This window comes from Aethina tumida, chromosome 1, assembly GCF_024364675.1.
Source record: "Aethina tumida isolate Nest 87 chromosome 1, icAetTumi1.1, whole genome shotgun sequence".
Taxonomy (NCBI): domain Eukaryota; kingdom Metazoa; phylum Arthropoda; class Insecta; order Coleoptera; family Nitidulidae; genus Aethina; species Aethina tumida.
In genome coordinates this window covers 44,069,143-44,094,353 of record NC_065435.1, presented here as the reverse complement: position 1 = coordinate 44,094,353, position 25,211 = coordinate 44,069,143, and the positions used below count along the sequence as shown (strand labels likewise).

General features: G+C 36.0%; 1 protein-coding gene across 1 annotated transcript; it reads left to right on the top strand.

Moving 5' to 3' along the window:
• The first annotated feature begins 1,268 nt into the window (after positions 1–1,268).
• Positions 1,269–24,350, top strand: LOC109605138 (E3 ubiquitin-protein ligase MYLIP-A). Its single transcript, XM_020021713.2, has 4 exons — positions 1,269–1,524; positions 20,955–21,157; positions 22,474–23,263; positions 23,330–24,350. The coding sequence occupies exons 1-4, from the start codon at positions 1,438–1,440 to the stop codon at positions 23,540–23,542; spliced, it is 1,293 nt and encodes a 430-aa protein (XP_019877272.2). The 5' UTR covers positions 1,269–1,437; the 3' UTR covers positions 23,543–24,350.
• Positions 24,351–25,211: the final 861 nt, after the last annotated feature.

The window sequence follows — 25,211 nt, the reverse complement described above, 5'->3', positions numbered from 1 at the left end:
TAAAAATTCTGAAAAATTCTAAAAATTTTCTAAAATTCTTAGAAATTCTTAATAATTCTTAATTGTTATAAAAAATTCTTATATATTCTTGAAAATTTTTAAAAATCTTTTTAAATTATTAATAATTCTTAAAAATTTTTATATATTTTTAAAAATTCCTAAAAATTTTTAAATATTCTTAAAAATTCTTAAAACTTGTTAAAAATTCCTAAAAATTCTTAACAATTCTTAAAAATTTTTAAAAATTCTTAAAATTTCTTAAACATTCTTACAAATTTCTAAATTTTTAAAATTCTTTGAAATTCTTTGAAATTTTAAAATTTTTAAAAATTCTTAATAAATTTTTAAAATTCTTAAAATTCTAAAATATTTTTAAAATTCTTTGAAATTTTTCAATTCTAAAATTCTTAAAAATTGTTAAAAATTCTAAAAAATTTTTACATTTCTAAAATTTTTGGAATTTTAAAATTCATTAAAATTCTAAGATTCTTAAAAATATTTTAAAATTCTTAAACATTCTTAAAAATCCTTAAATTTTTTAAAAATTTTTATAAATTCCAAAATATTTCTAAAATTCTAAAATTATTTAAAATTTTAAAATTCTTTAAAATTCTAAAATTCTTAAAATTTTTTTAAAATTCTTAAGAATTCTTAAAAATTATTAAAAATTATTAAAAATTATTAAAAATTATTAAAAATTATTAAAAATTATTAAAAATTATTAAAAATTATTAAAAATTATTAAAAATTATTAAAAATTATTAAGAATTATTAAAAATTATTAAAAATTATTAAAAATTGTTAAAAATTATTAAAAATTATTAAAAATTATTAAAAATTCGTAAAAATTATTGAAAATTATTAAAAATTATTAAAAATTCTAAAATTCTAAAATTCTAAAAAAAATTCCAAATTTTAAATTAACTTCTCTAATTTTTAAATTGTCAACATTAAACTGTAACATGTAAACTGCAAAACCTATAATCTAAATTATAAATACAAACCTCAAAATTTCAACATAAAAATTACAATTATTACTTATTTATGTCATAAGTCAAATTAGTCTGCCTTTTATCTATTAAGAGTCCACAGATTAAATCTACACATATACGACGTTCCTTTTTGCCGAGATAACATGTAGACACAGTCTATGAGAGAAATCCATTTCCTCAATCCGAACGTCCGCCCCACTCCTCCGCCGCGCCGCCTAACACTCGCTACAAAACATTGTCAAACGGCGAGTTCGATTTAATTCTGTCCAAGCTGTTGCATAGTATGGACATAGTTGTAAAATGTGCAAAGGGTTTATACAACAAACGGTCCGCAGTAAATTTAATAGAACATTGCGAGTTCATCAAATGATCAGTGGTTTCTGCTAGCGATCTGACAGCTAGCTCGCGCGAATTCATCTCCTGATATACGCTGAAACAGTGCAAAATGTGGTGTTTGATCAGCCAGCCCAATTCCGTCGTTTTCGAGGTCCGTGTCGACCCCAAGTCCATCGGGGAGGAATGTCTTGAGAAGGTAATTGTCATCCACATTAACCCTTCATTCACATTCGTCGGTGTCCCATTAAAAAAATCCCATTTTCAACCTTCCACAGAACATCTCATTCATTTTTATTTGTTTACATGTTTTTGTCCAGGAAGTACTGCCCAATGTTTTTGTCCCTTCGCACAAAAAGCGCATTGTTTTTTTTTTTTTTTTAAATGGCCAGCACAAACCTTGACATTAACACAGATTCGGTTTTTTGTGTGTGTGTGTGTGTGCGAAAAATAGCGTGCGATAACCTCCGGGTAATCTCACGTTATCCTCTCGCATAACATCTTCTCCGGCCCCGTAATCCCGGTTGTAAAATTATGCGCCAAAAAACACGCGAAACGGTGCCCCGTCAAAACCCCGTATCGCTAACAATTATTTTTTTTGCTCCATTTTCGGAACTAGATACCGCTGTAAATATTGTTCACATTGCGAGCACGTTTTCTACGGGTGCAAAGTCCAATTACAGGTAACAGTCCAAAGTCTAACGTTCAATTTTGTGTAATGCATTGTTCCGCGCTTTCATCGCGTTGTAATTTTTAGAAACCCGATAGCGACAGCCCGTGATTTTGCCGCAATTACGCGAAATATATAAAATTAAATTAAAACAAGTAATCACCGTGCAATTCAGTCGGGGCGCAGCTAATTGGAAAATTGCGTCGGACGAATACAGGACGTTCAATCGTGGCGACACAATTCGGCACACGGATTATCCAATTGGCCTCAGTGTGGGACACACAAACGGCATTTTCAAGTAACAGGTGGTCGGGACAAAAATGTATTTTTTTTTGCTACACCCACACGCACCCAACAATGGTGTTTAAACTCCTTTAAGTCGGTCGACGGTGGTCAAATGCCTTTTATTTATGGTGGAACTGGTGCTGGAGTATTTTATGTTAATGGATTTTTTTGAAAATCAGAACAACAAAACAAATAATCGGAGTTTACTTTTAACTTAATTGCCCTGCTATTATTAAACCGAAATGAGATATTTAAATGTGATAAATATGTGTACATCTGTACTAATGTTTTAAAATAACTTCGGTTTTAATTGTAGTAATAAAGATACGAAAAGTAAGTAGTAAACAATAAATGATAAAAACATATAAAATAATTTTATTTTAACATCCAGTGACTACATAATTAAGTCGGTACTTTATAAGCTTCTCCTTGCCAAGGGAAGTTGTAGGTGGACTAAATCTGATTTAGTTAGAATTAAGGTATCCTTGGGTCGGCTACAAAAATATCCTGTGGAACGTGTTTTGTATATTTCGTTAATTACATTAATTTCTATTGTTCCTTTGTCTTGGTAGTCAATGTCTTAAGATTTCCTTGAAATTAATAATTCCATCTCTTTGTGTTAATTTGGTGATTTGATGTTAATGAATGTTAATAACAAGAATCGACGCGTCAAGACGTCCCAATTAGATCCAGCACTAATACCCAATTATCGGGTCCGATAAAGCCGTCACTTCGCCCCAATAAATACATAAACGAATCACATCGAAACGGTACGGGAAGGCGACGCTAAAATTTGTCTCTCGCCACCGTTAATGAGGGTCCCCCTCGCCTTTGCCTCCGCTATTGATTCAGACGATACACCCGTCCCTTTTCGCATCACTTCCCCGTTCCGTTTACCATTTTAATTTCGGAATTATGGCCGGAACGGAGAGTCGCCTTTGTTTTAAAAAGGAAGAGGTCGGGCCCGATCTATTGATTGACGTCTCCGTTTCGAACGTAGACGGCCGTCGGTCGGTTATGTGTTGTGTGTTCACCGGCGACATTTCGGATCGGCTCTGGGACGTTGCCAGAAGCTCGGGACGGCCACTCGTCCATCACGTGCGGCACGCGTGGTCCGGCCCGAAAATTTCCCACCGAAAATCTGCACGGAACAAGGTGGAAATGTAAATATTGACCTGTCCGCGACTTACTACAATTCGCCTGATATTAACCAGGCCTGGGGATTGCGGCAGAACCGGTCATAGGTGTGCACCAGACGTGTTGTTGAACTGACCTCCCAAAGCAACGCGTTATTTGCGGGGTTAACGTCATTTTTATTGCAGGAAGCAAAGGACCGGCCTAGATTGGTTGTAATCTGACTTGGTCTTTCGATTTTGCAACCACGTTTGTGCTGGAGGATTAAATTTCGACAGTTTAAGCTTCACAACTGTTTACAAACATTTCCATTCGGCCGGTCAGCGAGTTTAGAACGGTCCGGTCAGCAAAAATGTGCCTGCGGAATTCTACGACTGGCCGCAACAGTAGTATTATTGTAACCGGGCAGTAAATCTTCATAAATCTCGAATTTCGCATCATAATGGGCCGGGCGAGCTTGTCCGTTTTAATTAAATTGACGAATTAATTGATACAGTGTCCTCTGTTGTGGTAATTAGGTACGTGTGATCTTTATCCGGGTCTTTAATCAGTATAAACTGGATTTCAATTATCGTTATCTAATTGGATTTTGATTGATAAGAATTTTTGTGCGGCCCTCAAAACAATTTTCCGACGGTGGCCCCATTAATTCATCCAATTACAGACGATACAATTTGCCAGACAAACTAATTCCGAACTCCTATTTAGAGGAAAATTGCCGCTGATAACGGCGAAATTAGAGTTCGCCGAGATTTTCCGTTTTACAGGCCGGCCCACTGTCATATTGTGGTTGTAAATAGTGGAAGTTCCAGCAAGACGATGTGTGCCAAACGAAATTATAACTCGTTCCTTATTTAATAAAATTTAAATTTCAAATTTTGAACGTGTAAAGTTCCAGCGACATTTGCATCCAAACGACGAGGACGGAGGGGGTCGCGACTTAAAGAGATTTCGGGTCGGCCAAAATTTACTGTTGCTATTTGTTAATTAGCATTATTGATTTCTGAATAATGTGCGGCCATTGTTCCGCGTAAGTCCGCCTTTAATCCACGTCGTAGGAACACGGGAACGTCTTTTGATGGCGTCTGTCTCGAAATGTGTTCGACAACGGCGTCAGGCCAACGCCGTTCATTATTCGCTTAAGCGGTGCAACAGTTTAAAAACACTGATTACCGACGAAGTTTTAAAAGCCCTTCATCCCGGACAAGTTCCAAAGGAAATCATAAAAATTCAAGTGGGCCCGGGGCACGTTTTATTAACCGCGAGTAGGCGTGAGTAACCCAGAATAGACAAATCGATCTCGGGTTACACTAATTGGAGTGTAATATATATTAAGTTTAAAAACTACTTCGTTAGATTGAGGTTGTTTTTGTTTGGGGCTAAAATGGTCTTTATGGATCATCATAAAAACATCTTGAAGTTCTGGATAATATTGGATTGGACTATTATCATCTTTGAGTTTTGTTGACTCTTTCAAGTTAATAGTGGCAAACATGGAAGTGAATTACCCTAATATTTATTTCCTGGTGACAAAACTCCTCCAAAAATTTAAACAGTTGTTGGCAGATGATCTCATTTTTATGACATTGTTTTAGAATATTACCGTCTTTAAGTCTTGTCACCTTTAGTCAACAACATTTCACAATCAGTTAAATAAATTAAAATATTTGTTTTTTAAAAAAGAACTTTAACACTTGGTGTTGGCAAATGACCTTGTTTTTGTGATATAGTTTTGGACTATTATCATCCTTGAGTCTTGTCTTCTTCAGTTAACAAAGAACATTATTTCCTTTCACAATTAGTAAAAAAATTTAAATTAATTGTCTTTTAAACAAAAACTTATACTTGTTGTTGGTGGATCTGGTTTTTACGATATTTTTTTGAACGATTGTCATCTTTGAGTCTTCTCATCTTTAGTCAATAAAGAATATTATGTCTTTTCTTCTCACAATCAGTAAAATAAATTAAATTATTTGTTTTTTAAACAAGAACTTGAACCGTTGATATTCGTAGATGATCTTATTTTTGTGATATAGTTTTGGACTATTGCCATCCTTAAGTCTTGTCTTCTTCAGTTAACAAAGAACATTATGTCATTTCCTTTCATAATTAGTAACAAAAACCCTTCATGTTGGTAGATGATCTTATTTTTGTGATATAGTTTTGGACTATTGCCATTATTAAGTCTCATCTTCTTCAATTAACAAAGAATATTATGTCTTTTTTTCTCACAATTAGTAAGATAAATTGAATATTTCGTATTTTAAACAAAAACTTGAATACTTGTTCTTGGTAGTTCTGGATCTATTAATATCTTTGAGTCTTGTCCTTTTTAGTCAACAAATAATATTGTCCTTTCATCTCACAATCAATAAACTGAATTAAATTTATTGTTTTTTCAACAAGAACTTGAACACTTAGTGTTGGTAGATGACCTTGTTTTTGTGATACAATCTTGGACTATTATTATTCTTGAGTCTTGTCTTCTTCAGTTAAAAAAGAATATTATTCATTTCCTCTCATAATTAAAAAAATTAAATTATTCTTTGTTTAAACAAAAACTTGAATACTTGTTGTTGATACATATGGTTTTTATGATATTTTTTTAACTACTATCACTTCTGAGTCTTATCATCTTTAGATAATAAAGAATATAATGTCTTTTCATCTCAAAATCAGTAAAATAAATTAAATTACTTGTTTTTTTACACAAGACTTGAATACTTGTTGTTGATAGATATCGTTTTTATGATATTTTTTGAACTACTATCATCTTTAAGTCTTATCATCTTTAGTTAATAAAGAATATAATGTCTTTTCTTCTCAAAATCAGTAAAATATATTAAATTACTCGTTTTTTACATAAGACTTGACTTAAATTATTCAAATTGGAATATTTGTTGTTGACTATTATCATCTTTGAGTCTTGTTATCTTTAGTCAACAAAGAATAAGTAGTCTTTTCATCTCACAAACAGTGAAATAAATCAAATTATTTGTTTTTTAAACAAGAACTTGAAAACTTGGTGTTGCTAGATTATCTTGTTTTTGTAATATAATTGTAAACTATTATCATTGTTGAGTCTTGTCAGTTTCAACAGATAATGGTACAGCATACCACCTGAAGACGATAACACTTAAACATGACAATAAATCAAAACACTTTGGTGATGGTTAGTAGTTTTAAAGCAAGTATTTTTAAATTGAATATATATTGACGGAAACTCTTGCTAAAACTGGACCACCAAAACCCATCGAAACTAATTAGAGTAGTCGAGTCGTTTATTTTTCTCTCCAATAACCGGGAATATGTTTCCGAGACCAATCGACCGGGCCCCAATTCGATTAACTAGTTTATAAGTTTTGGGCCCAAACTCGGGCCCGGGAATATTGATGGAAGCGTATTGTGGGGGTAACTATTTAATTAACGGCAGCGCAAACATGTCGTATTTATTGTTTATTGCGTTCGCCTAATATGCCAGTCTTGACATATGTCCGCTGAAATTTACTGGCTTCATTAATCAAATATTAATTCAGTGTATCACACAGCAAATATTTGCCGGTCGCGTAAGCCCCGTTGCCTGAAGGAAACTGCGCCGTATTTTTTTTTTTTATTCTCTCTGTTATCCATTTCGCGGAGCGGAATGCAATAACCCCAGAGATAAACATATTGCGGAAGTTGGTTACATTACAATTCGCACTGCGCATATTGTATCTAATTATAATGTATATTGTGTTTTGCATGTGATTCGAATTTCTTGCAAAAGTGGACGGGCCACGGGTCTACCGGCACGGAATATAAATGTTGCAGTGTAATCGCAAAGCCGGTCTGCCGAATGCTCTCGGAGAAGTTTCGGCGGGCGAAATTTGCAAATTAGATCTAATTTAAATCCACGTACAAAACGTCGCGTTTGTCACCGTAATTTTCTTTGTGTTTACGCCGTTTGTGGGTCACTTCGTGCATTGTGAATTATAGTAAACATCTCTTCGGTCTCCGGACAGATAGCTTATCTGTCGGCCTTGAGCGACGGCATCAATATATAGACTGCATGTCTGGGCCCGTCCGATCGTCGATCCGTTTCGGTTTGGACGACGAAAAACATAAAAAAAAAATTTTAAAGGTCCTCCTTTTGAAACGGCGATCAATTGGTGGGACACGCCGGTCTCCCGGCCCAGGTTTGTTTGAAACAAACGGAAAAAATCTATTTTCTCGCCGGAAAGGCACCAGTAAATTACGGCGATTTTTTTTTTTATTTAACGCGAATAGGAAGCCGGCGAATAATTCAACCGACTGTATGGTATAAGCCCTTTGCACTCTCCTTTTGTTCGCTTTGACACTTTTATAATGCGTGGCAATGGAGAGAAGTCGCCATAAAAAACTGAAAGGGTCATTTTTACTTTTTGCGTGGATACGTGGTTATCGGGGTTTCAAATGGGGGTAAACGGACGTGACTGATGGGGGTGTATCTTAAATTTTATTAATTTGTGTTTTGGCAAAACTGCCCGTTTCTGTAGTACATATAATTCATACTTGAATCAACACTTTGACTCACTCATCTGGATAAGACTTTATTTGTGTTTTTCCTCTTTAAGATCAAAGGGACGAAACTTGAGGATTGGAGTTTAGGTTTAAATATTGGTATCTTCTTCATTCTGTCATAATATTTTTATTTTTAATCCAATCTTGGTCTGCTATAACTTGAAATGTTTGTAACACTCATGTAAATAAGAGTGTATTTGTATTTTTCTATTCGTGGTTTTACTTGAAGTTCAAAGGGATGAAACATATGGAGACTTAGGTTAGGTTTAAAGTTTTAAAACAAGTTTCTTTTACTTTCTATTATAATAATTTTATTTTTAATCCAATCTTGGTTTGTTAGATCTTGAAATGTTTGTAACACTCATCTAAATAAGAGTGTATTTGTATTTTTCTATTCGTGGTTTTACTTGAAGTTCAAAGGGATGAAACATATGGAGACTTAGGTTAGGTTTAAAGTTTTAAAACAAGTTTCTTTTACTTTCTATTATAATAATTTTATTTTTAATCCAATCTTGGTTTGTTAGATCTTGAAATGTTTGTAACACTCATCTAAATAAGAGTGTATTTGTATTTTTCTATTCGTGGTTTTACTTGAAGTTCAAAGGGATGAAACATATGGAGACTTAGGTTAGGTTTAAAGTTTTAAAACAAGTTTCTTTTACTTTTTATTATAATAATTTTATTTTTAATCCAATCTTGGTTTGTTAGATCTTGAAATGTTTGTAATACTCATCTAAATAAGAGTGTATTTGTATTTTTCTATTCGTGGTTTTACTTGAAGTTCAAAGGGATGAAACATATGGAGACTTAGGTTAGGTTTAAAGTTTTAAAACAAGTTTCTTTTACTTTCTATTATAATAATTTTATTTTTAATCCAATCTTGGTTTGTTAGATCTTGAAATGTTTGTAACACTCATCTAAATAAGAGTGTATTTGTATTTTTCTATTCGTGGTTTTACTTGAAGTTCAAAGGGATGAAACATATGGAGACTTAGGTTAGGTTTAAAGTTTTAAAACAAGTTTCTTTTACTTTTTATTATAATAATTTTATTTTTAATCCAATCTTGGTTTGTTAGATCTTGAAATGTTTGTAATACTCATCTAAATAAGAGTGTATTTGTATTTTTCTATTCGTGGTTTTACTTGAAGTTCAAAGGGATGAAACATATGGAGACTTAGGTTAGGTTTAAAGTTTTAAAACAAGTTTCTTTTACTTTTTATTATAATAATTTTATTTTTAATCCAATCTTGGTTTGTTAGATCTTGAAATGTTTGTAACACTCATCTAAATAAGAGTGTATTTGTATTTTTCTATTCGTGGTTTTACTTGAAGTTCAAAGGAATGAAACATATGGAGACTTAGGTTAGGTTTAAAGTTTTAAAACAAGTTTCTTTTACTTTTTATTATAATAATTTTATTTTTAATCCAATTTTGGTTTGTTAGATCTTGAAATGTTTGTAATACTCATCTAAATAAGAGTGTATTTGTATTTTTCTATTCGTGGTTTTACTTGAAGTTCAAAGGAATGAAACATATGGAGACTTAGGTTAGGTTTAAAGTTTTAAAACAAGTTTCTTTTACTTTTTATTATAATAATTTTATTTTTAATCCAATCTTGGTTTGTTAGATCTTGAAATGTTTGTAATACTCATCTAAATAAGAGTGTATTTGTATTTTTCTATTCGTGGTTTTACTTGAAGTTCAAAGGAATGAAACATATGGAGACTTAGGTTAGGTTTAAAGTTTTAAAACAAGTTTCTTTTACTTTTTATTATAATAATTTTATTTTTAATCCAATTTTGGTTTGTTAGATCTTGAAATGTTTGTAATACTCATCTAAATAAGAGTGTATTTGTATTTTTCTATTCGTGGTTTTACTTGAAGTTCAAAGGGATGAAACATATGGAGACTTAGGTTAGGTTCAAAGTTTTAAAAGTAGTTTCTTTTACTTTTTATTATAATAATTTTATTTTTAATTCAATATTTGTCTACTAGATCTTGAAATGTTTGTAGCACTCATCTAAATAAGAGGGTATTTGTATTTTTCTATTTGTGGTTCTACTTGAAATTCAAAGGAATGTAGCATATGAAAACTTAGGTTAAGTTTAATGTTTTAATACTAGTCTACCCTTTTTTCTATGATAATATTTTTATTTTGAATCTGCTATGTCATAAACTTCAAAAGATCGCCTTTCTTAAGCTGTAGTTTAGTTGAATGGACCAAATGAAAAAAAAAAATGAGTGTCATTCAGCCCATTCAAATTAGCCTAGAAAAATATCAGTATTTTTTATATCGCTGTTGTAAATCAGACTGACTATTTGAAAATAATAAACGTGAGTGAAAAACATTTGTAATGATTTAAACAAGACTAAAGTGCGTTGATAGATATTTACTTGTCCTGGTTTATTATATTAATTAGACATAGATAAAGTGATGTTTTCAAAAATATATTATTCAGATTTATCTGTTATTCTAATAAATATTATTGTTTATCACACGTAAAAAAAATAGATAGATTTTGTGGTCACTATACGATATATATTACCTTGGCATGAGTAATAAAAGACGAAAATAAATTTGTCGTTGTTGAAAAAACTTCATTTGCCTAATGTAATCGTGAACAATGCATAATTCCTGGTCAAAGGATAAAAATAAACATTCTATTTGACTTGATTATCGATTAGTAAACACCATCTAACGTTAAAAATAACTGGACGAACACAAAAATGCATTCCAGATGGATTTATTAAAGGAAGGCTTTAAAAGTCGCCGTGACGGAAAGATATATTGATAGATACGTCGCATTCTCTTACAGTGTTAAAATATATTAGACCGTCAGCTCTTCTTATTGTTTTTACAATTGAAAAATCACCGATAAATCTGTCTGCCAGACCCCGAAGCCAGTTAAAAACGTTTCACAAATAGACACGGCCATCAGATAAATTTATATAAAATGAAACCTAAGTTTTTGAGCGATATATTAAACATCGAGTTCGGGAAAGAAGTTGCCTCACGCTCAACTTCCCTGATAAATTAAATGAGGGCCCCCCGAGTGGAGAGGCGAAAAAACAGACGAAGAAGCCGGGCGGGCCGGGGGGCCGGAGCCGACGGAAACTTTTTTAATTATGTTTCATTGTCCTAGTGAGTTTAGTCGGACGAAATTTATTTAGCGGCACTCGCGAAAGAGAGAAATCCGCCACTTGGCTATCGATTTTCATTAAAATAGGTATCTGTAAATTCGTCGGGATCGTTTGATGCCGGTAAACACCATCGACGTTTCGCGCAAAGAACTTTCCTCGCCCCTACGTCGCGCACGGTCCCTTTTACCTGACGGGGGCGCGGGTTATTAAACGTCGAAACGGGACACCCGACGATCGCCCGCCTCCGACGTGCCCCACTCGACATCTTAACGAAGGAACTCGACGCCAACTCCGCCGGAAAATCCGGCGGATTCTTTGCCGTCGACGCACAATTTCGCTTTGCGGATAATTAATTTTACCAACTGGCAAAGCGTTTGAATGGCCGCCACGCCGTCGAAATGTGCCGTTGATTTTGTTACATGCTTTGCATGCTGAAATGTGAAAGCAAAAGTAACTTTCTTCAAGAAATTGGTGCTGGTGATCTCCGTGAACTTTATCGAATTAGCGGGTACGTACGTTTACGTAACGGTCTCGTTTCCTGCCTTAAAAGCCGTGATCCGGGAAATTTCGCGTTCTCCCGGCTTCTTTTTTATTTTTGTTCCATTAAATTTGAGCGGGTTATTGTTTTGTTGTTCGACGTTAAAAGACGGTTTTGCCAGTTAGTGGAAGTTTCCTGGCAAAAGACACAGAGCCGTGACAATTTTAGCCAAAACATTCGACATGCCAGCACATTCGAATTATAGAAGTGATTTATCGAATTTGGCCGCGGAATGGAGATCAAAATCACGGTTTTAAAACGGGGGGGGTATACCTCCTCCGCCGATGCCTGGCCGGTGCGTTTTGGCTTTTATTGGTCCACAAACGCGACGCCAACTTTCGTTTGCCAAAAACAAAGGGGACGTGACTCCAGATGTGTGCGAAAAAAACGAAATCGCTTAATAATTTCAGAGAGCAACGGTTTCAGGGAACAAAGTGTGCCAACTGAGATGTTAATATTTACAAACCATTGTGTCTCTTTTCCTTTGTTATCGGAACGGGCCCGTCTTCGTTCCCAGTTCCTTTATCAATCCTCGCAAGAGATAATCGTCCATAACACGACCTTTATTACCCCGGTTCTTTGTATCGGGTTCGAGTAATGAACATGCTAAATGCGAGTAAATAAACTCCGTGGATGTTGCCACGTTCCGCTGAAGGCAGTCTTCCTCAGATCAACCGTTTTATTCTTAGCTCCAAGGTAAATTGAACGCGGCACGTTGTTTATAAATTATTTTTGCATCGACCCGCTTTAATTATTGTTTTATCTGTATTGTTTACGCCGCCACAGATCCGTGCCACAACAATAACAATAAGAAAAATATGTATGTATTATCTCGAAATATCATGGCACGCTTCCATGTCCTCAAAATAATTGGGGCACGTTTTTATATCGGGCCGAGATTATTTACAGAGCCGCAGATTTTCGACACACACTTGATTAACTTTTAATTTTACGGGACCTGAACCGCTATATTAATTCCGGGAGACGGAGAGCCCACCTTGCTTTATCTGGACCAGTGGTTGGACACTATTGAATTGTTTGCTATTTATAGTTTCGAACAAAACCATTTCTTTTTCAGTTAGTTTCTTTAAAATGAAGGAAAATACAAATTGTTTGATATATTGCACGAGTCTTTCAACTCCCTCATTCATCTGGTTCAACCGGAAGTGACATTAACTTTTTCAAGTGGGTCTATAAATATTGTTGCATATTTGAATTCTGTGTAGAGTTCTGGAACTGCTGCACTTTGAACTGATTTTCTGACTTCATTTGTTCTTGAGATATTTAATTTTTTTCACACAAGGAGTGAAAATGTCTGTATTAATGGCAATTGAAGGGTTGAAAAGATCATTTTGGGTATACACATTAACAATAGTGAAGCCATTAGTAGGATTCCAAAATATTATACAGGGTGTTTGGTATTTCAGATTACTTCTGTCCTTCATTACATTCCAACTTTCTCATCATTCAGCAAGTGGGATGTCCTGTAGTTAAAATTTCAGATAGATATCTATTTTGGTTCTCCATAGATGTCTTATGACTCAGTTAGAACACTTCAAAATTATCAGAAACCATCGATAATTATCTTTAATCCGGAGACGCCTTCGATTGGCCGGTCGGGCAAAACCTAAATTTAACCGGAATTAAAAAAAAAACCACCTCCCCCCGGAACCTTGATCTTGGCAAGTGAATCCGTCTCCAATTTAATTTTTTTCACACAAGGAGTGAAAATGTCTGTATTAATGGCAATTGAAGGGTTGAAAAGGTCTTTCTGGGTATACACATTAACAATAGTGAAGGTATTAGTAGGATTCCAAAATATTATACAGGGTGTTTGGTATTTCAGGTTACTTCTGTCCTTCATTACGTTCCAACTTTCTCATCATTCAGCAAGTGGGATGTCCTGTAGTTAAAATTTCAGATTGATATCTATTTTGGTTCTCCATAGATGTCTTATGACTCAGTTAGAACACTTCATAATTATCAGAAACCATCGATAATTATCTTTAATCCGGAGACGCCTTCGATTGGCTGGTCGGGCAAAACCTAAATTTAACCGGAATTAAAAAAAAAAAACCCACCTCCCCCCGGAACCTTGATCTTGGCAAGTGAATCCGTCTCCAATGGACCGGTGCTCAAAGTCCACCGGATTGCCCACGATCGACCTTTGCGCCCGCATCGGCTGCAGCTGCCCGGCCACCAGTTCCCCGAGCACGAGAAATCACAAACCGATTGAACCGACAATCAGCACGCATAAAAAGACCGCATTACCTCGGGGCCGCGGCCAAAGTCCACGTGAACGGCGAATGTATACGGGCATTACTCACCGCTCTCGCCTGCCTGGAAGCCGTTGTTGTTAGAAATTTTCGGTCCAAAGTCCAACCGGTCGGGGACCACATCAAATGTCACGGTGCGATCGCCGGAACGTGGCCGTCGACACGCCGTCAATTGGACGCGAATCGGTGAGCGGCGGGCAGAAGGACGAAAATAATTAAACGACGACCCAGTCCCAATTCTGGCCGATGCCATTGTTTGTCTTTCGACGGGTTTCTTCTTGCGAAATTGACAATTTCGACGAATTGGTAACGAGAACGAACGGCGGATTTGTACGCTTCGGTTCGTTTGTTCCCTTTAAGGTCGCTTAATGAATAATCGCTCAAAAGAGGGACGAGAAAAAACTCCTCATAATGGTTCAAATCATCGGCTGTTCTGATCAGTGCATCGGGGAATATTAAATAGATGGCTTGGTTCTAGTAAAAAATGTTATCGTTATCTGTGTTCTGTTGTCCATCCATTGGGCCACCATTAGTTACGATGGAGTTATAAATAAACAAGTTACAGCTGTGTTTCCGTCTTAAATGGACCACGCTGTAGAGCCAGAGAGGATATTTAACGAGGAAAGTTTCGTGCGACCCCCCCGTCTTCATCGAAAAGTCTCCGATACTTGGAGAGAATTTTCGCTGATGTTGACACAGCTAAGCCTTGAATTTATAAATAACTTGTTGCTCGAAGCGTCGCTGAAAGTTGCAAGACTTGTGCTGTACTATAACGAACACTTAAGTACGTCTCACATACACAGGCAACTTAAGGGAAGTTAAAATTCTAAACGTCGTTTCTAAAATTAGTTTGCACATCAACGTTTTGTACCTTAGGCATATCATAATCCATTGTTGTGCCGCTGGATGTCGGTTTTCCGCTGAACAAATGTATGTTTTCTGCGATTCCACAACAATGCGCCGTCTGGCACTTAAATCTGATCGTTGCATTCTACCTACTTAATCTTCTCGACGGTTGGAAAACAGCCCCGTTCTATTATCAGTCATTACACCTTCTACCACGGCCTAATGAACAGCGATTACTGGCTGATGTTTGATGTGCTCCTTTTGCGTATCAAGAAAACAAATGCTTTTCAGAGTGGAAAGTACAATTGTAACAGTGTAATGGTTCGTTTTATTGATTTATACACGTCCGGAATGTCTGGGGGATAGTATAAAAAAACAAAATTATAGACCACTTGTTTTAGTTTTCGAAGTCCATATTGAGAACGCAGATAAATCAAACGTTATCTGAACCTACGTGTTTCGGGTATACTCAGTTATTACCTTAATGGTGGCTTTTAGTCCTTTAAAAACATATCTTGTTCGAGATGATTTATTCATGTACCCCAATTCGACTGTGACAGTGTGCCTGTGTGTGCGTGTATCGATTTACGTATTCTTTACATCATAAAGGTAATTGATATGTACATTTCTTTCGGAGTTCCCCGAACGTGATACCGATGCAGGGGCCCGCTGCGACGGATAATCAAACAACGACATTATTCATGGAAACTCGAATATCGATGTGTGTGCAACGGTGTCGAATGGCCGAACGAAATAAGCAACAAACAATTAAAACCGTTCGCGTTGGCATGCTCGTGGAGTGTGACTAAAAGTGACGGACTTTGGACCCGATACACCTACTTAGCCGCGATGTTGGAATCCCTCGCCGCAATTATATAAATAACCAGGTCCAAAGTCCACGGCGATGGCGATCCACGCGCCCGGCCCCGCCACATCCCCCGTTCGGCCTTCGTGTGTTCGACGCCGATCTCACGGGGACCCGGTTCTCTCCGATTTTTTGTACGGCAGACAATCTAGCCGTTATTGTTGTTGTTTTTTTAAGGAGATATTAATTGGAGTTTCTCTCTAAGGCGGTTTTCGAATCTTTAACTTTGACGCTGGGGGTTACTCCTAATTTTTAAACGGTGTTCATAAAATTGTTGTGTTGTTTCATTCCTACAATGTAAACCTATGGAGATTATGACATACAACACTTTCACAAGCTAAAACTGTTCAAAGTCTACAGCTAATCTAACTTAATATTGGTAATTTAGTTTTAGTTTTTAATATGATAGAAATTGAAGAAGTGAGTTGTGTCACTTTAAAACAGATAAAAGCAATTATATGTTTAAAACTTTATTATATAATTCCAATTAGTTTTAATTGGTTTATTATTTTGATATGAGCTGTCTATAATTTGATATCCTGTAACTTCTTTTTTTATGGAGGTACACTAAAGAAAGTTTTAAGGAGATAATTTCGAAAAACTATTATTTATTCTTTATAATAAGCAACATTTGTGATATTATACAAGATGTTCTCAAAATAGGTGATGTAAATTTGGGAACAGTTAGAAATCGAAATAAAATTTCTCCTGAAGAAAATATAGCCCCTCCAATTAAAATTCAAAAATTGATATTTCGGTAACCTTTGGTCCAATCATATTTAAATTTTGTATGTATTATTCTAAAATATATACTTACAGTACAATGTAATAAAAACTTTTTCACTTTGTTACAGTGGCGTAGATTCTGGGGGATTCCCCTCTTTTCCTCGCTCTATTTTCTATGGCACTGAATATGTTTTTAAACTATTACACTTTTCATATTCTTTGTACAATTTGGGAGACAAAAGTACTCTTGATTAATTTTGATTATTACAGCCGTTTTTGAGGTACTTCAGATTTAATGTTCTCTTTAGTTTTCTTCAAACATTAAAACTAAAATATCTTAAAAACGGCTGTGATAATCAATATTAATCAAGAGTACCTTTTTTCTTCCAAATTGTTCAAGGAATGTGAAAAACTTAATAGTTTTAAAAAAATATTCAATGGCGTAGAAAATAGTGAGAAAAAGAGGGGAACCCCCAAAATCTACGTCACTGTAATAACATGGAAAAAGTTCATTACACTGAATTGTAGGCATTAATTTTAGAATGATACATACTAAATTTAAATACGATTGGACCAAAGGTTTTCAAGATATTTCAGTTTTAATGTTTGGAAAAAATTAAAATGAACATTAAATCTGAAATACCTTCAAAACGGCTGTGATAATCAAAATTAATCAAGAGTACTTTTTTCTTCCAAATTGTATAAAGAATCAAAAAAGCTTAATAGTTTTAAAAAATATTCAGTGGCGAGGAAAATGTGGCGAGAAAAAGGGGAATACCCCTAACAATCTACCCCATCATGGAAAAAGTTTGTTAAATTAAATTGTAGGTATGTAATTTAGGATAATACATACCAAATTTAAACACATTTGGACCAAAGGTTACGGAAATATGAGAAAAAGATTATTTTTGATATTTAAATTTGAGAGAGTGTATTTTCTTTAGGAGAAACTTGTGTAGAATTCATTTATTCTTCTAATTCTATTTTTTCTTGTCTTGATGAAAGAACAGCTTTTGGCCGAACCTCAGACCTTTTTTACTAGGTATTATTTTGTGTCTGTATGTGCTTAGCATATGTGTATTTTAAAGGTCAAATGTGTGGCGCAAAAAAATATTTACCCACTCATAATTATTATATTTTTATAGGGACGGGCGGGGGATGTTTTCCGAAACGCCGGACAAAAACGCGAAATCCGTCGGCGTAACCGGTAAAAACGTGACCGAAGTGGTTTTTTTTCGTCGCGGAGGAATTCGTGAATTCGCCCCGAGCCCTCTTAATTTACTTTTCGGGTTTTTTATATTCAAATTGAACGCACGTTCGACAAACGTATAAAAGCTAATTCCGCTTTCGCAGTTATTTGGATTAGTCGTTTCGGTGGGGAAAAAAATCTGTTCCGTCGAAGCGACAAATTCCCCGACAAAAGCCTAAGCAAACAGCGTTTCCTGCTTACGGTTTTACCGCGGAGGAGGTTTTACACGGACGGCCGTTTACGGGGTCGATGTCAATTTAAAATAATGTGCATTTTAATTAACTCAACCGGTGGTGGACAGAAGCTATTTCCCTTTTGGGGTTCGTAATATCCGCAATATTGCCATAAATGGCAGATTAATGGGCAATATTTACCGGTCACGCCGTTCCCCCCACGATTCCCGATAACGGTTCCGCAATAAATGATTTCGCAGCGAACCGATAATGGCAGATTTTCTACCAGGCCAAAACAATATCTGGATGGATAATTAATTTAGGAACTTCGAAACTAACCAAATATCGTATCACTAATTGCGGAATCTTGCTTTGTTGTCAGAACAAACTATGGTCGATAGTTCATTACCCAAAACTTCCGAAGTAATTCAAAGTCAGTTAATACGTTTGTACCTTGTGAAAGGTATAATAAGGGATGGCGGGGCGTCCAAAAGTGCTAAAATAAGCCGCTGCAAATTTCCGTTCAACAATCCCAGTTTGAGCTGGATGCACGGAACTTGCCAAAGGGTCCCGAACAAGTTTGCAGCGTACGCCGAGACGGCCCGCATCTTATGCCCGTTTGCGGAACAGTTATGTGGCCGTGCGGAAACTCAAAAACCAGATCAGACAATGTGGAGGAGTCGCGGACTTCGGACGACGTCCGTCGATCGCCAAACTTATTTGTTTTTATAATTAACACGGGATTTATTGGCCCGCATTTATTAGACGTGCGGACTTTGGACGACCCACGGCGATGCGTTACAAAAGTTCTACAGTGGTTCGTGTCTCGTACAATTACAACTAATTCCTTAAGTTCTTTTGACGTCATTAGCACTAGGTATCTAATCTGGGGAATACTGTGCACACTCCAAGATTGTGTGGCGTTATTGTCAAGTATCGATAATTGTTTCGTATCATTACAACGATCATTATGTTTGTTTTTGTATCTAATTAAAATAATTGATGTGTAAATTAGGCGATAAATCAACATGAAAAATACACCTAACCAAATGTCAAGGTAGAGAAAAATTACCATGTAACAACACATTTTCTTCAATTACGAAACTCGGAACTTTGAACGGTCGCTTTAATTTACGCCGGGCAACATGGAAATGCTTTTTGAAAGGGGCGAAATTGTCGAAAATAGTAACATCCATTGACACGCCTGACAGCCGTAAGTCGGCGAAGTTAATTTAGTTTTCTCGCACTATTGATTCCATACCGCCAAGCCGGGCTTGGGATCCCATAAAACGGGCCGGAACTTTCCCCCGTCTCATCGATAAAAATTAATAACCTGTGCATAAAAAGCTGGAAATTCAATTAAGCCCCCCCGGGCGGGGGGTCGGTCGACAAACAAAAATCCACGATCGAAATAATGCGACCCGAATGTCTGGAACTTATTGTGCAATAAAATTTTAAAGTTTAAATGGGTTAGTTATTATAACCGGGATCGGCGGACGGGAATTTACGACTTTTTGTATTATTAAAACGTATAAATTCGATGGTAAATATGTCACCGGTTTTTATTGCTAAACGAGGCCGTTTTCCATTTATCGACAATAAATACCCTCGGTGAAAATTTAAACCCCCAACAACAAAAATAATAAATTTCGGCCGGCGGAGCGTTTTTAATTCCCCCAATGACCCGATTTTGAGCGATTTAATTGCAAAATTTATGAGAGGTTTAACGTATGCTCAACATTTTTGTAAACAATATTTTTGTATTGCACAAAGTGTGGTGTTTAATTAGCGTTTTCAATTAATTACCTACGTATTTTTGTACTGTGAACCCGCTTGTGTTCGCATGCACATTTAATAATACACAATTTATTTAAATATTGCTTGGTACAAGTACGGTGTGGGCTTTTATTGTTGCGGCACAGCCTTCAATCGCGATAATCACAGCTGAATTTTTGGGTCAGATAAACAGAATAAGCTGGTAAACAAAGTGTTTTGAATTACAAAAGGCAGCACCTAATTGATGACTTCTATTTCGTGTTAATTAATAAATCCTTGCGCCGCATTAATTTCCTCTAAATCGATCAAAAGGAGCAGGTTTACTAATTATGTTTTCGTATTGGGACCCAACAACAACAACAACAACAGCATCCAGTCAGTTTTTCAATTTCCCGTCTAATATTAGTCTCCGGCTTTCGAAATTACGGGATTTACGGAACGTCTGGGTTGGGAAATTAGTTGGACCAAAGTCCGGGCCAAATCCTCGGCTCCATACGTGATGTATTCTTTTTTTTTTTAAATTACATCCACACAATCGCCGCTGCAAGAGTGAAACGTGACAAGTCTCATGTTGTCGGATACGTTGACCCAATTATGGACACTTTCATTGGCGCTTGTTTTTTGGTGCGGGCTTTCAATCGACAATGACAAATTTATGCCGAAGGGGATTCAATTCGAATTATGCATGTAAATATTTATATTTCATTCCAACGTTGTCGCGTTCGATAAAAACCGATGATAAGCTTTAAGGAACGGCGACGCAGTTAAAAACGCTGGTAGTCGCAGCTAATTAATCCCGGGGCCATGAATTTAAACGCCATCAAACTTATTACTTCTTAAGTTGTTCGACAACTAACGGCAATAAAGTGCCCTCAAAAATTATTTACATCGACCCGGACAATCCGGACGAATAATTGCTAATGTATTCCTCGTCGGTCCGGACAAAAACTTGAAGGCGACGATAAATTACGCGACGGAAAAACTGTGCCCGGGTCCTCTTTGCTTAATATAATAAAACGGCTCCTTTAAAAATGTATATCGTCTTAGTCAACATCCATAAATTACCCGAATCATCCCGTTGGCCCCAATAAAAAAATTACGTAAAATCCTCCGGACCATTAGCATAAATTCGCAACGTGTTTTTCAACTGCGCCGCAAAAATTACTTTCACGCGAAAAAATGTGTGTTGGAGCCGCAACAAACAACTGAGCGGTGTGTGTGTGTGAGTGTGTATGTGTTATCATTTTTATTTGCATATTAAAAATAACCGTGTGCGTGCCCGACGACCTGTTCCAACCGGAATAGTTTTTCGCATGGTGAACAAATCCGACACGAAACATGGAAATGTTTATGTTCAACACACAGAAAGAAAAAAAATGTATGTATTAATCGTAGCTCCGTTGTTCGCAGGTCTGCAAGTATCTGGGCATTTCGAACGAGTCCGACTACTTCGGACTGAAATACGAGAGCAACAAGGGCGAGGAGCTCTGGTTGAACCTCAGAAATCCGATCGACAGACAAGTGAACTGTCACGGGCACACCTCGACGCTCAGATTGGCCCTCAGGGTCAAGTTCTGGGTACCGCCGCATCTTTTGCTGCAAGAAAACACCAGGTAAGGCTTCCCCGATGTGGGTTTGGGTGGACCGCACTTTTCGTGGGTCCGATTTCGCTTTGTGCTTTTGCTTGAGATGATCGATCTGTCTGCCCCCTTGGGTCTAATTCGTTTTAAATGACCTGAGGGGCACATTCTTGGTGCTGTTGTTAATGAAAGTATTGTAGTTTCAAAAGGGGAAGAGTTAGAGGCTCTTAAAGTTGTCCAATTGTGCTAATTCGTATCCAATTTCTTTGGCCTTGCTGTAACATTATGCCATCGAAAATTTTGTAGCTTCATAAACAGAAAAGTTGCCCAATAAGAAGGCGTTTTTGGAGAACATCCAGTGTTTTTAAATGTGACATTTTTTTGTGGTGAATGTACAGTTGTCAACATATTTATCAACATTGATATTTATTGAATGGTTCTATTAGAACTATGAATAATGACAAATAATCTGACAGTTGTGGCTTCTCCACAAATATACATATACTCTACCAACTGGACTTGGTCCAAAGACTCATTCCTGTTGGTCAACTTCAACGTTCTCTATCTCTTGTGTTGTTGAAGCTACAATTTTCTTGTTATCAACACTTGGACACGAGGAATGTGCCCCTTCAAGGTGGTGTGGGCCCATCCGACCACTCTGTATATTATAAAAAAACAACAAAAACATAAAAAATGTGCGTGGGTGTAACACGCCTCTACAGACTGGCTTTGGCGCAATATAAAATTCAGTAAGGATATAAGAGTAGCCCGTAAAATGTTATATGCCGTGGTGTTGGGGCAAATTTAAAAATTTTACGTCCAGCTATTCCATACTGGATGTAACGTTTTTATTTTTGTCGATTGTACCGTCTATTTTCGTTTCAAATTAAAAAATAACGGCGGCTTGTAATTTGTACAGATGTGTTTTACGATTTGTATAATTAGAAGCCAATTTTAACTCTATTATACTAGAGCAATTTTCTTCGGCTCTAATTATACGCTGATGAAGTGGTGTGTTATACAGCTTATAATTTATATTTCTTTGTAATTGTATCATTAACTTCAGTTTGAAACGGTTTTATTTTGGTGGAGCTGGAACGCCTCGGTTTCCGCTCGTAATAATATATTCCAATTTGTCAATAATTGATACGCATACATAAATACGAATACGATTATTAACACATTTATGAAAGATTAATCGGTCTTATTGTCACCAACACACATGCATACACGCTGAGCCAGCCGTAAATATTTGCAGTCCGTTCACGGGACGAATAAACAATGGATTAAATTCGTCAACAGTTCAGTTAACACGTTCATCGAATCTAACCAGGCACCGATTGTTTCAGGCATCAGTTCTACCTCCACGCCCGCATAGATCTGGAACAGAAACGGCTCCTGGCAACCGACTGGGACTCCGTCTCTCGACTGATAGCCCTGATTGCTCAAGCCGAAACCGGCGACTACGATCCCATCCATCCGCCCCACAGCGTCTACCTTCAAGTGTCGACGATAACGCCCGTCGATGCCGCCCAAAAGCCCGCCGATCTGCTCCAAAGAACGATAGCGGAGCACAAGAAATGCAAGGGCATGAAGAAATCGACGGCGGAGTATTGGCTCCTCAAGGAGATCTCCGAGTTCGAGAACTACGGGGAGGAGTTGTTCTACGCGAAACCTCACGACATGTTGGGTGTCGGCCCACACGGAATTACGATCTACGAGAAGAACAATAAGAAACAGCTCATATCGTTCACGAACATCATCAGTGCTTCTTCGCACCGTCGCTCGTTTAAGCTGGAGTATTTGTCCATGGATAACAAGGAATCTCTGTTGGAGACGAAGCTTGACTCCAATCACATTGCCAGCAGTCTGTACCGTGCTATTACAGAAAAACACGCCTTCTACAGCTGCGAAACCGTAAGGAGCGCAGTCACGGCCCAGTTCATCAGAGACCTGAAGGGAACGATCGTCTCTATATTCAACGAAGACTCGACATTGGGAAAGAAATACGTTTTCGACATCAGGAGAACGTGTAGGGAGGTGTACGACAACGCGAGACGCGCCTTGTATCAGGAAAACGCCATGCAAATGACCCCAGAAGTTAAACCTGGTTGTGGACAGGAAGGAGACCGTTGCAAAGTAAGTCGAATCGACCTCCTTCTCATCGAATCGTTTTGCTAAATTGGTTGTTTTTTTATTTTTCAGGACTCCGAAGAAAGATTAACTAGGTTAATGGACGCGCTGACATGCAAAATCTGCATGGATCAGCAGATCGATTCGGTTTTCCTGCCGTGCGCCCACGTGGTCGCCTGTACCAGCTGTGCAGCTAGATGCGACCGATGCCCATTGTGCCGTTCGGACATAACGCAAGCCCAAAAACTCTATCTTCCCGGAGAGTTCAGGCAACAAGTCTGCTAGAAGTTCGCGGGTGACTCAAAAAATTGTGTAAAGGACAAATTTTATTTTTGTAAAAGTGTCAAGAGACTCAAGACTATACCCACCGCTTTCCTTGTTACAAAATTTACGTTTTGACATGATGTAATTGGATCTCGATTAATTTTAAGTTGTTTAGTTACTTGATTGCATAAGTACCTATAAGGCGTATATACAGCGAAATCTCTTCCTATTCCTATAATGCAGAATCTTTCATAAAGCATTTGTAGAATGTTTTATTAAAACTATTTCTGTGAGTTTGCTATCTATACGTTATAAATTTGTTATCTAAATTTTCTTAATCTGTAATTATCTTAATTTATGTGATTAATGTGGACACAATCTCATTTTGAGGTTATTGATTGTTTTTTTACTATGTAAAAACCCTAGTTAAGAACTGATTTAAAATTTTAATGTTTGACAATAGTCGTTAAAAAATACAACACAATAATGCAAATTATATACAAAACATAGTCATTATCAATGCAATTTGTATAAATTTAGAGTTAGATGATTTTAAGTTATTTGTATCTATTGAAAAATTATAGACCTATAATATACAAGAGATGTTTAGTATTATGAGAAAACTATGGTGATAAAATTTATTTTGTGATAATTTGAAACGTTTTTGAGAAAATTTCTTCCTTTTGTCTGTTAATTAGCATCTTTTTGTATACGTTTTGCAATTTATATTGTTCTGTTAATATGGTCTTTTTGACAAGTATTTTATTTAGTATTATATCATCTGCTTAAATGATAAATGTCTGAAATAAACATATTATGAAATTATAAACATGTTTTATTATTACTAACCAATTAACATATTAGTATATAATAATGAAACAAACCTACTGAAAGCTGTTTCTTACCATTGAGTAACCTTTTCATGTTATTCACTTAAAAACGTTTTTGCTTCTAATAATTATGTAAGTAATTGAAATACTTTATTAATTACGTCATTATTTATCGGACGGATATCCAATTCTCCATTTCCTTATTAAATGCACCTACGTCAGGTTCAACATTTTCCTAAACTAATGTCTTCTGATTTTAATATGGATGACATTCTATATCTTTCAAATTATCAAATTTAATTTTACAAAAATGCTCTTTCAAACACTACAAGCTTTCCCATAAGCACTACTGGATTTCTATCTTTCCCTGAAGATCCTTCTTATGTTTTGCAAAGAAGAGAGGGTTTGTAACTTTGAGTAATTTTGTTATTTTAATCAGGTTACATAATATCTTCATGGTAACTTGCAAATAGATGCACTATTTTCTTTTCACGGTATTTATTAGTCATAGAAACAGCAGCAGATGATTTATTCATTGGAATTGCCTGATTCACTCAGAAATAGACTACTTGTTCAAACTTGTCGATTGATTATTCCCAGTGATAGTTGCAATTGGTTTGGGCAATTTTAATATTGTTGCATAATTAATCACAGAAATGTTTCTTGATGGCATGTCCAACCTTGTTGACTGATTATCCTCAATACTAGTAGAAAATAATTTGTTCAATACTTTGCCTTATTAGTTTTAGAAGTGATAGTAAATGGTTTGTTCTACTTTGATTATTCCCAATAGAATTAGTGGATAGTATTTTCAATCTGGTTGACTTATAATTAATAGAACTATGTAGCACTAGAATGTA

What these genes read in the sequence shown, in the direction of transcription:
- LOC109605138 (XM_020021713.2), top strand. Translation starts at nt 1,438, where the DNA reads ATGTGGTGTTTGATCAGCCAGCCCAATTCCGTCGTTTTCGAGGTCCGT. An exon ending in GGGAGGAATGTCTTGAGAAG is followed by an intron (nt 1,525 to 20,954) that starts GTAATTGTCATC and finishes CGTTGTTCGCAG; the next exon opens with GTCTGCAAGTATCTGGGCAT. An exon ending in TTGCTGCAAGAAAACACCAG is followed by an intron (nt 21,158 to 22,473) that starts GTAAGGCTTCCC and finishes CGATTGTTTCAG; the next exon opens with GCATCAGTTCTACCTCCACG.